We start from the raw sequence: 19,566 nt of genomic DNA, 5'->3' as shown, positions 1-19,566 counted from the left end.
GTCCGAGGCATATTTTCGCGATAATTTTACTATGTAAATTTAATAAATTTTCATTTGGTCGGGACCCCCCCGACCCCCCCTCTAGATCCGCGCATGAGCTTTGAAAGATTTTTCTCTTTTTGAGGTTATAATGATTACAGATGACACACACGCAATAATTGTTTCCGTTTATTCTGTGATTGTAAAGAAAAGGGTTCCACTATAATACTTTTACATAATCTACAATTTTTACACATAAATTTGAATCATCAGTTTTCATTACAGAAGGAAACCAGAAAAGGTTGTATAGGGTGCACTATCAGAGTAATAGCCTTTTCCATGTCGCCGACTGACCCAAACAGAGTCCCCTTTGACCAACTGAAGAACCGCCATGTTTGTTCCCGTCATATATCTTGCAGATTCATGACCTATTGTTCGGACTTTATCTGCACCATTGTAAACAATATTCATATATATAAACTTATTGCCGTTAGAAACAACTGTGAGGAAGAAGACGTATGTCCCGTCCGTGGGGGCGGTGAATTTCCCGGTGTTCGGATTGTATCCGTTTCCATTATTGGTGACAACGTGAGGGAACACCAAGATGTCTCCTGCCCAGTCAGATCTCGTCGTCACACCAGCAGTGAAACCCACTCCTGTCTTTGTAGCTAAAGAAATGAATAAATATAACATTAGTATGGATGAAATACTAGTAGTGAAAAAGAATTATTGCTAAAAAATTTTAATGCCTAATAATACATACAATAATACAGGGTGTTTCATTCTATCTTTCCCCATTAAAAAGCAAATCTGTATATAGTTTAATGGTATTTAATGGTTTTAAATTATGATGATATTTTAAACTGGAAGAGGTAAAATAGCATTTTTCTATAAAATAATCTCTACAACGAAGTGGCTTACAACTTCAGATAAAACTGCCCCCTTTAGGGACCACTCATCGTCTAATTTGACTCGTATTAAGTTTTTCTCATTAAAGAGATCTTATTCAATTAGCAAAATCTAAAGAATAACCAATTATTTCTAAAAACTTGATATTCGATCAAATAACTGTTATGAAGTTAATAAGTTAATATGTACCTGAAATAATTTTCTTTAAGCTGGTTTGGTCGTTTTCCAGTAATGACAAGTTATACGCCAACTGTTCCTGGTAATCCTTTGAAATAAGCAATTTGTGGTTTATATCACTGACAGATCTATTTACGTTTGCTGTATACTCAGTCAATTTGCCTTCTATCATATTCGGAAAGGACACATTAAGTTCCATGGTATGTTTATTCAATTCCAGTAACGTCAAAGAGAGATAGCGAACCTCTATCTTCATGTCACTTAGAATCATGGATGCATTTTTCTCAAAATCTTTAATTCCCTTATTCACATAAGTTTCATATTGAGCAAAGCTGATTGAAACTTCTGTAAGATTTTCACCAATTTCTAAAAACTTTTGATTATTAGCTTCTTGAATTTTCACAGCTTGCTCTTTTAACTTCTGGTTCTCGGTTTTCAATAATTGTACTTCATTCTTTAAGCTTAAGATTTCTTTTTCCGCATCATGGAGTTGTTTTTTACTGGTAGTCATGACTTCTTTAATTTCTACCATGTCCTTGACGAGACTATTGACATCTTTTACCAGTGACATTCTTATCAGAGTCTCCTGGTTCAACAACTGTCTGAAAACGTCGGTCTTTGTGGCTATTGCTTCATCCCTTAATGTGACATTCTGAGTTTCAACGTCAGTAAGACTAGAGAACCCACTCGTTTGTATTACACAAAGGAGTTCGGTGAAGATGAAGTACGACAACATGTTTAGGATGGCAAATAGAACGACTGTTACTTAAGTGCGGAAAATCCTAGTATTTATATACCTTATCGCGAAGGTTAAAGTTTTAAACGATGTCCAATAAAGGGAAGGCATGTAGAACCAGTTCAAAAAAACATACGCTCCACCAAGAAATTAGTTACGTTTTCTTCCACTATCACGAATAAGTGGGAAGAACATATCAATAATCCCTGCCATGTTGAAAATGAAATATTTCAATATTTCACGTTTAGCCTTGAAATAGCTATTATCAGGGGTTTTTTTTTACTGAGAAAATACATCTGAATCCACCTTGAGACGTCAAAGGGAAGTGCTCAACTCACAAAACATGAATGTTAGGGAAAAATCCATGTGAATCATTAAAGAATGTAAACAACAAAATGCATATTTAATTGATGCTTGCCTGTTAAATCATTTTCATTTTACGCTCAGCTACAAAATGTGAAATATCCGATATGAATTGCAGTCTGAGAAACTAAAATGCGACATTAAAAATATACGCGAGCAATTATATGAGTTGAAGTTTTTTTAAAATTTAGTCTTAGCCAAAAAAATAGCAAAATTCATTAAGTAGAATATATGGATATTACATATATATATGAGGCAACCTTCACATCATCGTTTTGCTCACATGGGGATCAATTGTTTTCATTTTGTAATTCTTTGCATTATTGTTAAGACACGTAATCAGTATAATTACCGTTTATGGAATATTTATTTCAACTCCAAAAGTGTTGGGTTTCCCCGATTAGCACGTTTCAAAACGGATTATAACTTGCTGACTAATTAGAGTGTGATTTTATAAGGAAAAACTATTTTTATGGCTTTTAAACAATTTGATTTGTGTTATTATTTCAAGTTTGATTTATCCTGACTTGAAGATTTTGAATATTCTAATTCTCTCATACGTAATTTGGTATCCCTATTTCATTTTAAATAATGGTTTAATTTGATTTTATTCGTTATAGTTGTAAAATTCGAAAGAAAGATTTACTACGCGGGGATCGAATTCTTTTATCACAAGTTTAACATATACAAAGGATTGGCTTTGTTGAACACTCGGCTAGGTATTGGATTTCTAATGAAAAATCGATAGATGTTTCGTAAGTTTTAAGGCTTCAATGCATGCACACGTTATGCTCAACTTGGTCGTCCAGCGGTTTCAACCAAGATCTGATAAAAGTTTTGTAAGTTTTGAATAAATTATCCTTTACTTAAATTTATCATGTGAATAAGTAAACCTTTTTCCGTGTATACTTAACGATCAAAGAAAAGCATATCAGCGATATTTGTTATGGATTATTGGGTGGTTGTAAAGAGAAAAGTTGTACAATTTTACCCTTACACAATTTTAAAAATGTTTCACTGTTATATTTTTTAACTTGTCAACACTAGCTATCATCACAGAAGGAAACCAAAAAAAGTTTTAAAGGGTGTGAAAGAAGAGTCATTGGCCTATCCATGTTGTCAATTGACATAGATACTCATTCGTCATATTATACCATAGCATACCATACAATATGGTCTCAACTTTTTTTTAATGATTTTCTTTCAAAGAATTAATGTTCACATCGCAGATTAGTGTTAAACTGATATTTTACTGTGAAAAGTTTGGAACACTTCTGATTATGGATGCGTTTTTGATCAAATCTCATAGCATACCATAGCGTTCCATATCATTAAGCCCTTTTATTTGAATATCTCATAGCATAGCAAACAAATATCAAAGCATACCATCAAAATCACATACTATATCATTGCATAAAATTGTAGAAGGTATGCATGAAATGACTGTTTAATAACGGTATTGCTTTCTTATTCATAACAGGTAATTCCTTTATAAGTCCTATTACAAAGCTATTTGCTTGTTAATGACATAAGACCAAATATTATACATTAAAAATTTACCACATTTTTAAAACATCAATGTTTTTAAACATTAGTGAGATTATATATTTACCAAAAACTGTAAAGATACACATTTTTTGGCTTCATTATTTTAACTTTTTTCTTATGTCTTAACACATATACTCATTTTGTTGCGATCAAACTTTTCACTTTATAACCAGCTGTATATGCCAGATACAAAGGATTCTTTATGAAATAGAACTACATGATTGTATAATCATATGACATCTACATGGTAATTTCTTCTGTACAGGGGATGTGTATGTATGGAATCAATATTTGACTTCCGGATGTAATATATTTTTCTATAGATTATGTCAAAATGCAATGAAAACATGTCAATATGCCAAATAACTGTTTTGATATGGAAGAAATATAAAATCAGATGAAAAACTGGAAATTTTCAGAAATTATCAAATATCGGTATCGCTCGCATGTAACTTCTAACATTCTAGATTAACCATGTTGTCACACACATTATTTGTGCCGACATGCAACTTACTTATACTAACATGCTAGATAACGTGCAATGAATCTTGTTCATATTAGCATCTAAGGTCCTATAAGGAGTAATTTTTATCACGAAGTGTTGAAAATCTATGATGCCAATATCAGTAAGTCAAAAATGATAAGCTGCGTGTCAACAGATATATGCTGCATGTCAACATACATATCTCGCATGAGTGTATAACTAGGCTGCATGTAAACATACAGTTGCATCTTGGAAGTTTGAAGTCACAGGTATCGTATATCAATTATATGATATTTGATAAGTTAAGAATATTTTTCTTACTAGTTGCATGTTGACACCATTAACACTGTTTGACATATTGACATGATTTATTTCCAATTAATTCCCACAGGGTCAATGGTAAAAATTAATAAAATTCGAGACGACTCTCTAGAAAAAGAGGGTGGTAAAAAATAAAGTTTTTATCTAAAAATAACTGATTTAAGAATTAAAATTTATTCACATCAAAATGTCCAGGATTAAAATAATAAGACTTGGCTTTCCTCCACCCTGTGGTTGAATTGAATTAAAAAGAAATAACTTTTCACATTAAGACAGTTTAAAAATTACATTTCGATATATATGACCCAACACCCACTACCTTACCCCCTCCCCCCTCCCTTTATATCCTGGGAAATAAAAACTTTCATGACGATAAAACGATTATATATTGATAATGTGCACATGTTTATTTTCTATACTAGATAAAACTGAACTAAACAAATTTGTAAAATAGTCAAATAGTCAAGATGTTTCTATCGTTCGTATATCCTTTTTGTGATAGTTGTATTTAATAAAATTCTTAATAATAAGACCCGGTTTCGTTAGGTACAGTGCCTTTATACTAGTATATATATAAACTGCTGTACACGGTTACAATAACATAGATAATTTTCAGGCAAGTATTAGAAATAAATTAAATTAATACAATGTATAACCGATGTACAAATCGGACAATCAACAGAGCAAGTGTTTGCTATTATAAAGAAGATTAGTTATACATAATTATATAGATACTCTTTTTTTAGGTTTGCAAAAGCCAGTTATTACTAATATGAAAACCAGAGAAGGTCGTTATGGGCACGCTTTCTGAGTGAAAACTCTGTCCGGCCTTCCGCCTGACCCAAACAAAGTCCCCTTTGACCAACTGAAGTACTGCCATGTTTGTTCCCGTGGAGAAGCTAGCAGAATTGTAAGACATTGTTCTGACTTTACTTCTATCATTATGAACAATATCTAGATAAAGATTATTTTTCAAGTTCGTTTTAGCAGTAACAAAGAAGACGTATGTCCCTTCCGTGGGGGCGGTGAATTTCCCCGTGCTCGGATTGTATCCGTTTCCATTATTGGTGACGACATGAGGGAACACCAAGATGTCTCCAGACCAGGTACTAGAATAGCTCGTCATCCCGACTGTGAAGCTCACACTTGTCTTTGAAGCTGAAATGTAAACATTAATATGTACTTGTGGAAATAATTGTTAGGTATCTCCAATTGTTAAGACTTTTGCCATAACTTTACATAACGCCATATTATCATACTTACATTTAATGTATATTCCCTCTTATATTTTAGGTGGAAATACACTACGTTCATTTTCTGTGCATACACTTTGCTAATTCATGCGCCATGAGCACAAACATAAACGTCTTCACGTGTTTTGAGTATATTTATTTTTGTAAGATTAAATGACATAACCAATTTGAATGTACTTTTAAAAAAGAATAATTAAATTATATCTACTCTTAAACAAAAAGATTTTTCTCCACAAAGTTTCTGGCAAATAATTTTTATTCGTGGATTCGAACTAAATAATATGTTAATAGGCTGTTCCATGTATATAATGGCCTTACAACGACAATATGCAAATATTTTATACAAATAGACATATGTAAAAATATAAATATAAACATTGAATGTTAATTTTTGGATGTTGTCGATCGGTCATACAACACACCAAGCGGTGCAGACAAATTATCATACCATATAATTTGTCTGCACCGCTTGGTGTGTTACAGGACCGACGAGATCTGAAAATAGGCATTCAATGCTTAAATTAAACCTAATAAACAAACATGTAATTAGGCATAATTTCGGTTAGTTTGTACTATACAATAAAATATATTTCTTTATTTCTATGAATTATTTTAAGTTTGAAACTGCGAAAACGAGTTCACGGAGTGCACATAAATGTTGTGATATGCAATCAAAAAACCATCTTAATATCGAGGCTAAAATTTCTGCAATTTTTGCATAAAATCAATTGATATTCAAACATCAAATTAAGCATTGTAATGGTTTTCTATGTACCAATTGATGGCGGGGTATCTTGTTTCATTGAACAGAAATCGTTTGATAAAGACAGATAGTCCTCATTAAAATTGACTAACAGGGCAGAGAGAAGCGATAAAAGTATGAGTTTAACTCAAGAAAACACTGACGCAAACTGTGAAGATGCACGATGACGCAAGTAATATGTCAAAAGTTATTTTTGTATTTGTGTTTTATTGTCATACAATTTTGAGATGGTTTTTAACTGCGATTTGGACGTCAAACAGTCCGTAAAGAAAAGAGATTATCTGCAAATATTTGGTTAAGATTTAGTTACGTCATTTGACGTTCAGTAATTCTGTCCAAAGATAATTTCATGTTCCAATTTAAGATATAAAACATACTAACATTTATTCAGACAACATTTTCAAACAAGTTTTATTTACATACACTTAAACAAATACTATATGTAAGCTACTCAGTACTTGCAAACTAGCCGTAGTAGGTAAATTGTTTTTTAAACGACATTTTCTCTTAAATCCATGCTCATGAATGATGTTAAACATAGAAATTACTTTGAACTGCCAAATGATCGAGCATTATATAAATAGTGCCTGTTTGGGAGGGTAACAGTTGAAATTGACACCCCGAGGAAACCATTGTCAACCGACGCGAAGCGGAGGTTGACAATCGTTTTCGAGGGGTGTCAATTTCAACTGTTATCCTCCCAAATAGGCACTATTTATTTTATTATACTGAATGTCTTAATTTTAGAGATTTTTTACTGCTTTACGTGAATTCTACGGCGAACCGTGCGCGCATAATTTAAGTGCATGTAACAATTCGGTGTGTTACCCGTTGCTAAGTGTGTTGCTTACGCTGAGGGTAATAGAACGGATTATCAACTGCGTCTTAACCAATCAGATTTCAGTATTTAACATGAAAGTATAATAATATAAAATACATGTACATAAAATAGAAACTTACTTTGACATGGGGGCAAAATCACCAGTTTCTTTTTAATACTCATGAACTCCTGGACGTTTTGTTTTGCAAACACATGTCATACATCATTTCATTCATGTAATAGAATATTTGCCAAATCAACTGATGATCGAAAAACAAATGCCTACCTATTATTTCATACATATACGAAAAAACCGTTGTTTTATAGCGTCCGATAATCGGATTTAAACGGCTTTGACTACTAAAAAATTTAAAAATACCTGATATCATTTTTCTGATGCTTGTTAGGTCATTTTCCACAGCAGACAAGTTGTATACCATTTGTGTATGAAAGTCCTTTGAAGAGAGCAGCTTGTGGTTTATTTCACTGACAGATTTATTTACGCTGACAGAAAACTCTGTTAGTTTGCTCTCTATCATTTTTGAAACGGACATGTTTAGTTCCGTGGTATGTTTATTCAAATCTAGTAACTTCACAGAGAGGTTGTGGACCTCTGTTTTAATTGAATATAGAACCATAGATGTATTGTTCTCAAATTCTTTAATTTTTTCATTCACGGTCGTCTCGTACTGTACACCGCCAAATGAAGCACTTGTAAAGTTCTGCTGAATTTCACTGAAATTTTGGTCGATAAACTTGAAATTTTCTTGATATTGCACGGCTTGTTCTTTTAACCTCTGGTTTTCCGTTTTCAATGAATGTATATCAATTTTAAGGCTTGATATTTCTTTCTCTGCATCGTGGAGTCGTTTATTGCTGGTTGTCATCTTTTCCTTCATTTCTATCATGTCCTTCATGAGACTTTGGACATCCTTTACCAGAAACATTCTTATCAGAGTCTCCTGGTTCAACAAAATTTTGAAAACGTCGGTCTTTGTGGCTATTGCTTCATCCCGTAAGGTGACATTCTGAGTTTTAGTGTCAGTAAGACGAGAGAATCCACTCGTTGGAATTACACAAAGACACCAGATGATGATGTACAGTGGCATGTTAGGGAAAGGATATAGAACGGTTGTAATGTTTGAAATTATGTAAAGAGCTTATTTATATATCTTATTAAGAAGGTTAAAGTTCATTTAGAAACAGTTGCCCTAAAAGGGAAAGGTATGTGGTATCGTCTAAAATCGCGCACATATAGAAAAACCTTTTCCTCATAATCTTTGAATAAATTCCAATGCTTCTCCCACTATCAATAAGGAGTGAAAAAAACCATATCAAATTATCCTGGCATTTTAAAAATGAAGACTTGAAAGCAACAATAAATTGAAAATAGATTTTACAAGGGTTTATCTAACATCTGAAGCCACATTTGAGAACCCAAAAGAATTTCTAACTTAATTTCGTAAAGCAGCAAAAAATTAGGTAATTTGAAACAATTGAATGCTAAGGAAGAACTTTCATGTAAAATATTTTGTATGCATAGGAAGAAAGTAAACATCAACATTTCTAGTTTTTGTTATATGCTTGTTTATATTCATTTATATTCATATATTTACATTTTCCAGTGTCTATGCCTGTGATAACACTACGTATTGATTTTGTACTATATAACTCATAAAGCCGAATTGAGGCGCCAGCGGGGCTTGCTTATACATATTTAAACAGTTAATCGTACGATGGTTTAAAATTATATAAATATAAGTAATAAGGAATCATTCTTTGAATATTATGAAGTAATAATTTCGGTCGAGGCGTGATCAAATCTATCATAAAGACCTTCGGGCTTTATTGGATTTGATCACGCCCCGACCAAAATTATCACCTCATAATACTCAAAGAATGATTCCTTATTAGTTTCTGCGCGTTCTCTTCTACTGGTTGGCAAAGCTCGTTATATTTTTTACATATTAGTTCAAAAAGTATTTAGTGCACGTATATCATCTCTTTATTAATTGCTTTCACATTTGTTGATTAAATAAGTATCAGTATGTAATGTTGAAGTATTAGCATGAAATTTTGAGATATCATCATAATAAAACTGATGACATAATATGCGAAAAGTTTAGGTGATTCCCCAACCACACGTACGTGTACCCGTAGACGTTTGAATTCCACCCCTTCTAATACACGTATCGCTTCCTCCAAAACATGCAATGGCTCTATTATTTTATTCATCTGTGATAAATAAAATCATACATATAGATTTTCAATAAGATAAACGCATACAATTTTCAATTTTCGAATGTGACTAACAACATTTACACGTACAGATACTTGTTACAACTTCAATTAAAGCCCCTTACCCAATTGGCGCGCGAGCAGAAGCGACAAAAATATTCGTGCAACCGAAAAAAATAGATATGGTTCGTAAACTGTTGCCAAAATAATCGCATATGAAAAAATTAGTCGTACGAAACTCGCACGATTCAGAGCGACCGTTGTGCGATGTAAACGCAATGAATCTTGCAATTTATCTTGCTTCTGGATGCGACTGCTGTACAATGAAAATGAGTGTTGTAAGATTATTCGATAGGATCGCACGAATGACTAGACGATCGGACGATTGAACGTGTGCCAATGCCATAGGACTGCGGCGCTCGGGCGATCATGCGTTTCATCGTAGGAATGCTCGTGCGAGTCATAGGGGGTATATATATACATGTCCCGCCCGTTTCCGACGCTCTTCGGTAGAAATACTTGAAAAGAAGAAACCGCCCAAAAATATAACGAAAGCAACAGCCAAAATCAAGGTCAATTGTGACCTGAAACATATGTCCTTACACAGTGTATAATTTATAAGCGAACTATTCGCCCGCTTTATTTTCGCTCATTTCGCTTTTTTTGTCAGTTAACGGATTAAGACTTGGCGAATTCCAATGTCTTATATTATTTCACTTTTACCACAACATTATTGGGGCGATTTCATGACGAGTCAAAATCTTAAGTAGAAGTGAAAATAACCCTGTATCTAGTATATACTAGTGGCAAAGCATGAAAACTGAAACAGATAAAACTTGCAATGAACGTAAAACGTTGCAAGATTACATGAGACACGTTGGGCAACAGTCTCGTGGTCCTACAACAGATGCATAAACAGCTGCAATTAATCTTACGATCTTTAAAAGTCGTACATCGCTCTTGCGAGTACACAAAACGTTGTAAAAAGTTCGTAGTAATTTCGTGCGTTGCATTGCAGAAATTTAGATCGCATTCGATTGCGTCTGAATAGTGTGCATGTCCAGTATTTTGAGGAGACTTGATGCAACCACAAAAACGAATGCGAGACCTCGTGCAACGTATGCGATAGCTCGCACGAAGCCAAAAAAAATCCCATCGCCAAGTGTTGTAAAGTGCTCGCGTGCCAATAGTGACAGGGGCTTAAACAAGAAACGTTATGTGACCTGGTACGCGTAGTTCTAAATTGTTACCTACAAGAGGTGAGATGCAATCGATGTTCCTGTCTTCACATGTCTGGCGGTATTCACTGTTCAATAAGCAATATCAGTGTAGATCAGTTCTCCTGTTCACACCTGGTCAAGCTTAGACCTGTTTTTTTTATAGTGCCTCGTACTGATCCACTGATGCCCACAGTTCCCCGTTCCCACGTACCCATGCTCTGTCCAAGCTATACACAAACCATAATTTTCGCTTATTAACGGACACTGGTTATTACTTTTGGAATTTTTAACATCTCCTGTCCTAGTTTTTTGTACTTTATTTGCCAGAGACCACTGACAAGATTGCAAAAATTAAATATATCAAATAGTAAAACATTGCAAAATGTCATAATTTGAAAGCGCGGTGACTACATTTTGATCATGATGAACTGACATCCTAGTCAATATCTTAGGTGTCCTATTCCATCTTTTTTTTTTTTTTTTTTAAACCTTTTATTGTCCCATCACTTAATGTAAAGCAATATATTTGGTGCCAGGGTTGGGGCTCTGGGATCACCAAGTACTAAGTTACATACAGTTATATATAAATATATAAACTTGTACACTTTCGTGAGAGGTTTTTCTCTTTAACATTTATACATCATTCATCCAAACACATGCATATGAAAATATGTAGACAACTATAATTTTACGTTAATCTTGCTTTTGCAATAGATAATTGTATTACATCATCTGTAACTACATAAAAAATAATGATCCTTTTTCTTAAAACATTATCAGGTTCCATCGCTTGTTAAAACTTTCCATGTCACTATTTTTTTTATAAATATGTTTCTCATAGTGAAAGTAATAAACAATTTCCTCTTTAACCCTTTCAAATGAGGGTTTACAATTTGAAAGGATGAGGGTTTACATGAGTGTAAAATTTAATTGATACTGTTAGAATATATCAAGAATACCTACCATCTGAAATATGGTCCTATTCCATCTTAATCTTGTATGTGTTAAGCAATTGCAGACAAGAAATATAAATGTCTCACAGCGGTATATAGTTGTTAGTTGTAGTTATACATTATTATCAAAATCGTTTTTTGTAAACACTGTTTCATTTCAAATACTTTGGATTGATTTTTGGTCGATTTCAGTTTTCAACACAAAAAACCCGAAAAAGTCGTTATAGGCACGCTATGAGTGTAATAACTTTGTCCATTATAACGACCAACCCAGACAGAGTCCCCGATAACCAACTGCAGCACCGCCATGTTTGTTCCTGTTCGAAATTGAGCAGAATTATGGGCCAATGTTCTAACTTTACTTGAACCATTAATTACAATATCTAGATATATAAAATTACTGCCGTGTACATTTACATGAACAAAAAAGACGTATGTCCCGTCCGTGGGGGCGGTGAATTTACCCGTGCTCGGATTGTACCCGTTTCCATAATTGGTGACAATGTGAGGGAACACCAAGATGTCTCCCGACCAGCTGCTAGATGATGTCGTCATACCAGCTGTGAAACCCACACTTGTCTTCATTTCTGAAAGAATACACAATGATATATACATGGAGAAATATCATTGCATGATACCACATGTCTATATCAGATTGATCAGTTAGAATCAAGAAGCATTCTCTCTGAATTCGAATGCTGTATTATAGATTAAACAATATTGAAAGTTTCTAGGCACTGCTTAAACACATTTCAGGGAAATCAATACAAATTTCATACCTTATAAAATCTATGTTTAGTTTAGCCTTTCACTTCTCCACTTAGATACAGAAATTCTCAAATCGGTACTTCCGGTATGTGCACAATATATTGTTTTCAGAGGGTTTTTTTCGTGTCAAAAAGAGAAACTTCTAAACCAGAGATGGTAGGTATTCTTGATATATTCTAACAGTATCAATTAAATTTTACACTCCACTGAAAGGAGTTTAAATTATTTAAACGGTCTAAATGATCAAAAACGTTGCACAATTAGCCCGTAGCTTAACTTGATAAGGAAACGCGGTCCTAAATGTCGGCGCCGGAACTCTTCATTGCACCAAGAGAATATAATCTGGAGGAATATCTCATTACTCCATTCTCACCGAAACCTTTGTAAATATGCCTAAAAGGACCTTTTTCATTCGACCCATGTTTTTGTTATTACTCTTTATGCAAAGCTAGGTCCTTATATTTTTCTTTTATAAACATCGATTAACGCGATATTTAGGTCTCAATATTATTTTTTGCTTCATCTTGATTTCAAGGTGAAAAAGTTCAAACTTCTTTTATTTTATTTTTTACAACTTAAAATACCATTGAAATAAATAGTAATTCATTCAAACTAAAATAGTTTTTTTTAAGATAAAAGATATGCTTTTGTTTGATGGAAGTGTAAATATAAAGAATTCCTTCAGTTTCTTATTATTCATTTAGTAATACTGCACTAGGAGTATTATTCTTGATTACTCAAAACACATGCATTCACAAGTTAATAAGAATTATTAATAATAACCACTAATGAATGGTATGAATACATAATTGTATAATATTCCTATCTCAAAATAGAAACCAACTTTTCTTTAAAACACCAATTACTTTGGGTGTTAAGGGGTTGGGGGTTATTTGAAACCTTATTTTTTCATATCATATGACATTGCAGAAAAAATACATAACCCGCGTTCAATAAATTGATTGTAAAAAGTAAGTAAACTTCACTAAATTATTGTTAATGTATATCAGTACGTTAGCTAAAGGAAAAGGTCAAATTACATGTATCTTTAAAGGGAATTCGACATTATCATGATTATTCGTGCAGTCCGTGATTTTTCTTTGGTCGATGAAGGTTTCGACCAGTCATTATACGGGGCGTGTAGATTTCAGTCCTGTCAGTTTCTACAGAGATATATATGAATTACAATCAATTTACGTAAGAAAAAAGGAGATAATCATACTTGGTAGATAAAAATTTATACGAAATAAAATCATTTCATGTCAATAAAGTATGTTCCATTAACGGATCAAGTGGTTAATTGCTAACATTAAGTAGAATTCGAGTCAATCGACTAAAAGTAAAATTAAAAACTTTTAAAAGTAAAAGTACCTGATATTATTGTCTTGATGCTTGTTAGGTCATTTTCCATTGCAGAAAAGTTATGCAATAATTGTTTTTGAGAGTCCTTTGAACTGGTAAAGTTTTGATTTATATCACTGAGAAGTTTATTCACATTTGCGGAATGCTCAGTGAGTTTGCTTTCTATAAGATTTGGAATCGACTTGTTCTATTCCACGGTATATTTATTTAAGTCCAGTAATTTAACAGACAGATCGCTAACTTCTGCTTTTATGAAATTTAAAATCTTAGATGTATTTTTCTCATATTCTTTAAATGTATCATTAAAGTTCTTCTCGCATTGAACACGGTCATATGATAAGTTCCGGTCGATTTCATTGAACTTATGGCTATTAGTCTTGAAATCATCTTGAAATTTCCAGCCTTGCTCTTTCAACTTCTGGTTCTCGGTTTTCAGCAACTGTAGCTCATTTTTTAAGCTTGATATTTCCTTCTCAACATCACCGAGTCGTATGTTGTTAGTTGACATCATTTCTTTCACTTCTAACATGTCCTCCATAATACTATTGACGTCCTTTACCAGAGACATTCGAATTAGAGTCTCCTGGTTCAACAAAATTTTCAAAACATCGGTCTTTGTTACTATTGCCTCATCCTGTAAGGTGACATTCTCAGTTTCAGCGTCCGTTAGACGAGAAATGGCACCTGCTTGTGTTACACAAAGGCATCCGATGATGGTGTAGAACAGCATGGTAAGGATCTGCAACGACTGGTATGTACGACACCTTTATTTATACATCTTATGACAGATTATGGAGTGCGCAGAAACAGATGTTGTCTAAAGGATTGCGGTTTGAATCATTTAAGCTCACCTGAGAAAAAGAACTAAGTGAACATTTGTTCTTTATCTTTTGCATTGCTGTCTTGTTTGTTTAAAGTATGATCAAAATGGAATAGGACGCAAATTTTCTTTGTATATTAATATAATATAGTGAAACATATACGCAAGGTATTGTAACTTCGCCAGGCAATGGTAGATGAGAATAAATGAATTGGACCTGCCTGGCATAATGCAGGTATCATACGCCTTGGGTAAATAAGTCTACATAATGTGGATGTCCTCATCCTAACTCCAATTTTAAAATAGTTCAGTTCAGTTCTTTATTAACTTTACACGTAAGCTGTACAATAGAAATAGGAAAGGAAATCTTTTACTTATTTTGGTTACCTAATTAGTCTTCAGAATTGACATATTATTTTTTGTCATACTTACTAAAATTTAACTTAGTGAAACAATATGATACAGAGATACACTAAGTCTAAAGAAAGCTATTCATAGTAATTTTCAAACCTTATTCCAGTAAATTAAAAATTACAAAGTTCATATTCTTGCTTAAACATGCATATGAATGACTCCCACACGTAATGGATGAAGTTTGGGTTAGCAACATTGCCATTGTACCTATTGTTAGAAAAACATGAAAAAGAACTGCAAGTAATTTTTTTAAAAAAATAGTCGGCTAAAGTCATTTTGAAGATAACCAAGTACAAAACAAGTAAACTTAGAAAATATGTCAGAAACTAGTGGCATAAAAACTTATATATAGAGAACCTAGCCTTGAAACACTGTAACAAAAGGCATTTATTTTGGTTCATCAGAACAGCAAATTAACAGTGAGTTACATACAGGCTTGTTGCTTTCTAAATGTTATTACACCGAAAGTTTTCATTACTGTCATTTTGTTAAAAGAAACATTTATGGAGGAAGATTATATATAATTATCTTGTTATCATTTGTTTCAGACGGAAATCTAGTACACGCAAATCTACGTGGTTTTTCTCCCTTTAACGGAACATTGGTTATTACTTTGGGGATATTCAGCAACTCCTTTACTTGTAATCTTTGAACTTCATTTGCCGGCTCTAATCTTGGCGTTGGTGTTTGTGTGACCGCGTAGATTTTACGGTGCTAGGGTATTCTTCTGGATCTGCATCGGTCGTGTGCAGTACAAACCGGGTGAGGGAATGTTGGCGTAAAAGGAACAAATTATAAGGTTGAGGCGCGCTATGGGCCGTAAGTTAAAAACGAAGGTTATGTATGCCGTATTCCCAAGGGTCCACTAATATGCAATTCCAGAGAAGTAAAACCAAGTGATGAAGGATTCCGTATTTATTATCAATCGAATTTAAAATATGAACAATAAAAAAACAAATAAGCGACACAGACGGAAGTGGCCGGTAATGCGTCAGGCCTCCGAACTTAAGATTGACAAATACAATTCAGTATATATAAGAATCTAAACAATGAGTAAAGGTGACAATTTGATGACATCAAATGAATTGAGTGAAAGATTCACAGGTTTTAGGTAATTAGATTAACTCAATGAGTCTTTCATGGCCAAGACATGAAAGGCATATAATTACGCAATGTTGTTTCAAGAGATTAGCAGTTCTTGGGAGAAACATATGTCTGATTTGTAATAACAATTAAATAAAAAGTCTGCCGAGTGTCAATGGCTAATTCACTTTGTAAACATTAAATTCCAAGAATATATGACAAAATAAATGTTGTATTTGAAAAGTAAAGTCCGAAATAAAGATAATTATAGAACAGTCAATTTTGCACTGTGATAATATCCCCCCGCTCCTAATAATAACAAAAGGTCTGTTTTCCGAAAATCGACTCTCCCCTACGTTACCGTTACATCTGAACAGAAAATGTCTTGATTACTCATTTTTTCCTCAGGTTTGTTAAGATTTGATTATTGCACTTACAAGGTTGATCATTTGTTCGCCTGTTTCAACTGTCTGTATCCCAAAGTAACTCGTATATTTTACAAATCCTGCATATTTTGATCACCCGATCACCGTGAATTTGAAATCTGTCAAATAGTTTCGAAGTGTTTGAGACTGCTAGACGCATAGAGCACTCGGACCAATGACCGACACAAAGTTTGACTATCGCTGTCTTCCGTGCGGTATATACTTTTTGGAAATACTTCTTATAATTACCTACAATAGGCGTGACCTAAATTCCTTCGGTCTTCGAAGCGAAGAAAATCGACTCCCCCATGCGTTGGAATCGACTCCCCCCTACTTTTTGTCGACTCTCCCGCGTTAGGGGTTGTTTACGGTGATCTTTCAGCAGTCCTTTACCAGTACGTATATAACCGTTCTACCGCCGGGTCTAGGATGTCTGTCATCACTAACTCCTGTATCCTTGGAAAGATTCAACTCTAAGTCACTTGCAGTTGCATTTCAAGTTCATATCTAATAATTGTAATTGCTTTTGCCTTAAACGAAGATTTCTTAGCTATCTTAAATAGAGTAAGGGTTAAGGTAACCTCTCATCAAGGGGTTTACAAATAGCTGCAACAAATAGCTACAACAGAGAAGGAGCGGGAACGATAACTCTGGGAAGAGATTGGGGTTAGTGTTACAAGCGAATCGTCACGCAACGAAGTGAAGTCAAAAATGGTTATAACAAGAAGGATCCAACGTTTTAAAACGATTTATACTCGTGTTGTCTTCTGCTTTGATTTGATTTCACCTTGCAACTTTTATTTTTGAATTCAGAATTGAGCATCATTTCAGAGTATAGTTAGGCCATTGATAAACACTCTTATGGGTACGGTGAGTGTGATGGAACACCACATTTCGTCTATTTGAGCGTAAATAATGTTTAGTTTATAATTCAATACACTAAGGCTTTAATTCATTCTAGAGTTTTTTATTGCCTAAAATGTATCTGACATTTTAAAGAACAGGACGCATGAATGTTCATATCAAAGGAATGTCTCTTTTTTTGTCAACTTTGAAAACGACACAGTTGAATTGTGAATGCATTGCTCGAAATCAGTCTTAGACTGGAAAGTAGGTTTACTCGCCATACAGTTATCATACATTAATTGTCTATTTTTGTGATTGGCTTCGTCCGTGTCCGTTAGAGGCATCCGGCAAACTTCACTATTGAACTCTATCACTTATAAAACTTGATATTATTACAACACATTTTAAGATCAGTTGAGGTGTGAGGTAGACTTCATTAAAGTCAATGATGCACCCTAGAATATACCACAGAATATACTACAGACGACGTACAATGCTGTCTAGCCGAAATTTATTTGAATGGGAAGTGACTCCATTTGTATAAATCAAAGTACTGAAGTACTGACAGGAGTTGATTTTATCGATTAATATTTATCTTAAAATCAACGATATGTTATTTTGCTTGTCATGTAGATTATAATATCTATTTGAATGACGCACATTTTTATAATATTGATTCTCGGACTTTTCCGACAAGAATTTCGAGAAAACCTTTTTTGAATCATGTTGTGTTATATTTAAAAATAGAATTGATTTCATCAAACTATGTATCGGTATTCGAAATATTTCAAAAAGTGTATGGATCCAACCAATAATGAACTCTAGTCTCGTTCAACCAGATGCTCGGCTGTCTCCGTTAATCTCCGACAAGTAAGAGATACCAGGTCACGTGATGCGACCTCTAAATATAGACTTACTCTCTGCTTGTCGAAGATGTACGGACACAGTCGATGGTTGAACGAGACTATATTGAACTCTGGCGTAGGAATACATACGACTGCAAAAAACTTCTAAATTGTTCATACTATTTAAAATCTGACTATTTCTTAAGTATTTATAAATAAGTTTCCTTGAAAAACAATGCTTCAGCATGCATTACATCGAATTTATCGATTATTTTCAAGAACTAACTCTTGTCAGCGGTGATGATTTGTACTTAGGTCCAAACACTGTTTCAGTTTCGGTTTGCCAGAGTAACTGCATAGGAGAGTTGATTAAAATCAACTCCCAAAAAGTGTTTTCCCGAGCTCTGCCGAAAAGAACGAGAAGCTGCTGGAATGAGAGTACCAATGCACCGGATGTTGACATCAGAGAAGATTGAGCCGCGCAGAAAAAGGTATGGCTAAGGTAATTGGCTGAATTAATTGCTGAAATAATTATTATTTCAAAGTAATTTATCGCTTTTTAAATTCAATGATGAAATAAGAAGGGTTGAAATAAGGGGTGGGTGTCATTTTTGAGACTTGGATTTATTTGCTGTGGATCGCTGTAAGTTGAAAACAAGCCCAATTTTGACCTATAAACGTAATGGGGCCCTATTTATTTCTAGTGATTTTTTGTTAATGCTTGGGATGAAGTTTCAAATGTGACCAAGTACATGTCTGTAAGTAAAACAGCAAACTAGCCAGGTGTGTTTAGGCTAACATTGAGCCCTTTGGGAAATGAATTGGTACTCTTTTCCCTATGCTATTGCTTCGTCTTCTATAATAGTAAAGTTAATTCTGTCCTTTATATTTCGGAAAGCATCGAAACAGCGAGGTTTAATGCATGCTTAGCATAACATAAAACGTTTAATGCTGACAACTTCCTTTAAGAGAAATTCTTGTTTTTTTAGCAAGACTGTCTGTATTAGAATTGCTAAAACGTATTTTCACATACTAGGATAAAGATCTTCCCGTATTCATTACAATATTGTATGTTTGTCTTCTACACTGCTAATAGCTGTTTTCTTCTAAATTTTCGAACTAAAATGCCAACAGTGCCGGGTATCAACGTCCAAAATTAAGGTTAATTCAGTTATACAAATAATCTGAAGAAAACCATTCCTCGTTACAAAGTTATAGATAAAGGTTTACTTAGGTGAT

At 33.8% G+C, this 19,566-nt stretch overlaps 2 protein-coding genes and 1 long non-coding RNA gene across 3 annotated transcripts; all 3 read right to left on the bottom strand.

Annotated features, from left to right (window-relative positions):
• Nucleotides 1-164: 164 nt before the first annotated feature.
• LOC105336154 (uncharacterized) lies at nt 165-5,337 on the bottom strand. Its single transcript, XM_011440338.4, has 2 exons — nt 1,078-5,337; nt 165-647 (listed from the first exon to the last, which is right to left on the bottom strand). Exons 1-2 carry the CDS (start codon nt 1,799-1,801, stop codon nt 259-261), a joined length of 1,113 nt encoding a protein of 370 aa, XP_011438640.3. The 5' UTR covers nt 1,802-5,337; the 3' UTR covers nt 165-258.
• LOC136269555 (early endosome antigen 1-like) lies at nt 5,260-8,882 on the bottom strand. The gene is made up of 2 exons (XM_066085279.1): nt 7,733-8,882; nt 5,260-5,675 (listed from the first exon to the last, which is right to left on the bottom strand). Exons 1-2 carry the CDS (start codon nt 8,460-8,462, stop codon nt 5,260-5,262), a joined length of 1,146 nt encoding a protein of 381 aa, XP_065941351.1. The 5' UTR covers nt 8,463-8,882.
• A 3,227-nt stretch (nt 8,883-12,109) lies between these two features.
• LOC136275250 (uncharacterized) lies at nt 12,110-14,733 on the bottom strand. Its single transcript, XR_010713779.1, has 2 exons — nt 13,904-14,733; nt 12,110-12,351 (listed from the first exon to the last, which is right to left on the bottom strand). It is a non-coding gene; the product is annotated as an uncharacterized lncRNA (long non-coding RNA).
• Nucleotides 14,734-19,566: the final 4,833 nt, after the last annotated feature.

The sequence above is a fragment of the Magallana gigas genome, chromosome 5 (assembly GCF_963853765.1).
Source record: "Magallana gigas chromosome 5, xbMagGiga1.1, whole genome shotgun sequence".
Classification (NCBI taxonomy): domain Eukaryota; kingdom Metazoa; phylum Mollusca; class Bivalvia; order Ostreida; family Ostreidae; genus Magallana; species Magallana gigas.
Note: the sequence above shows the minus strand (reverse complement) of the source record. Positions and strands in the feature narration are given on the sequence as shown.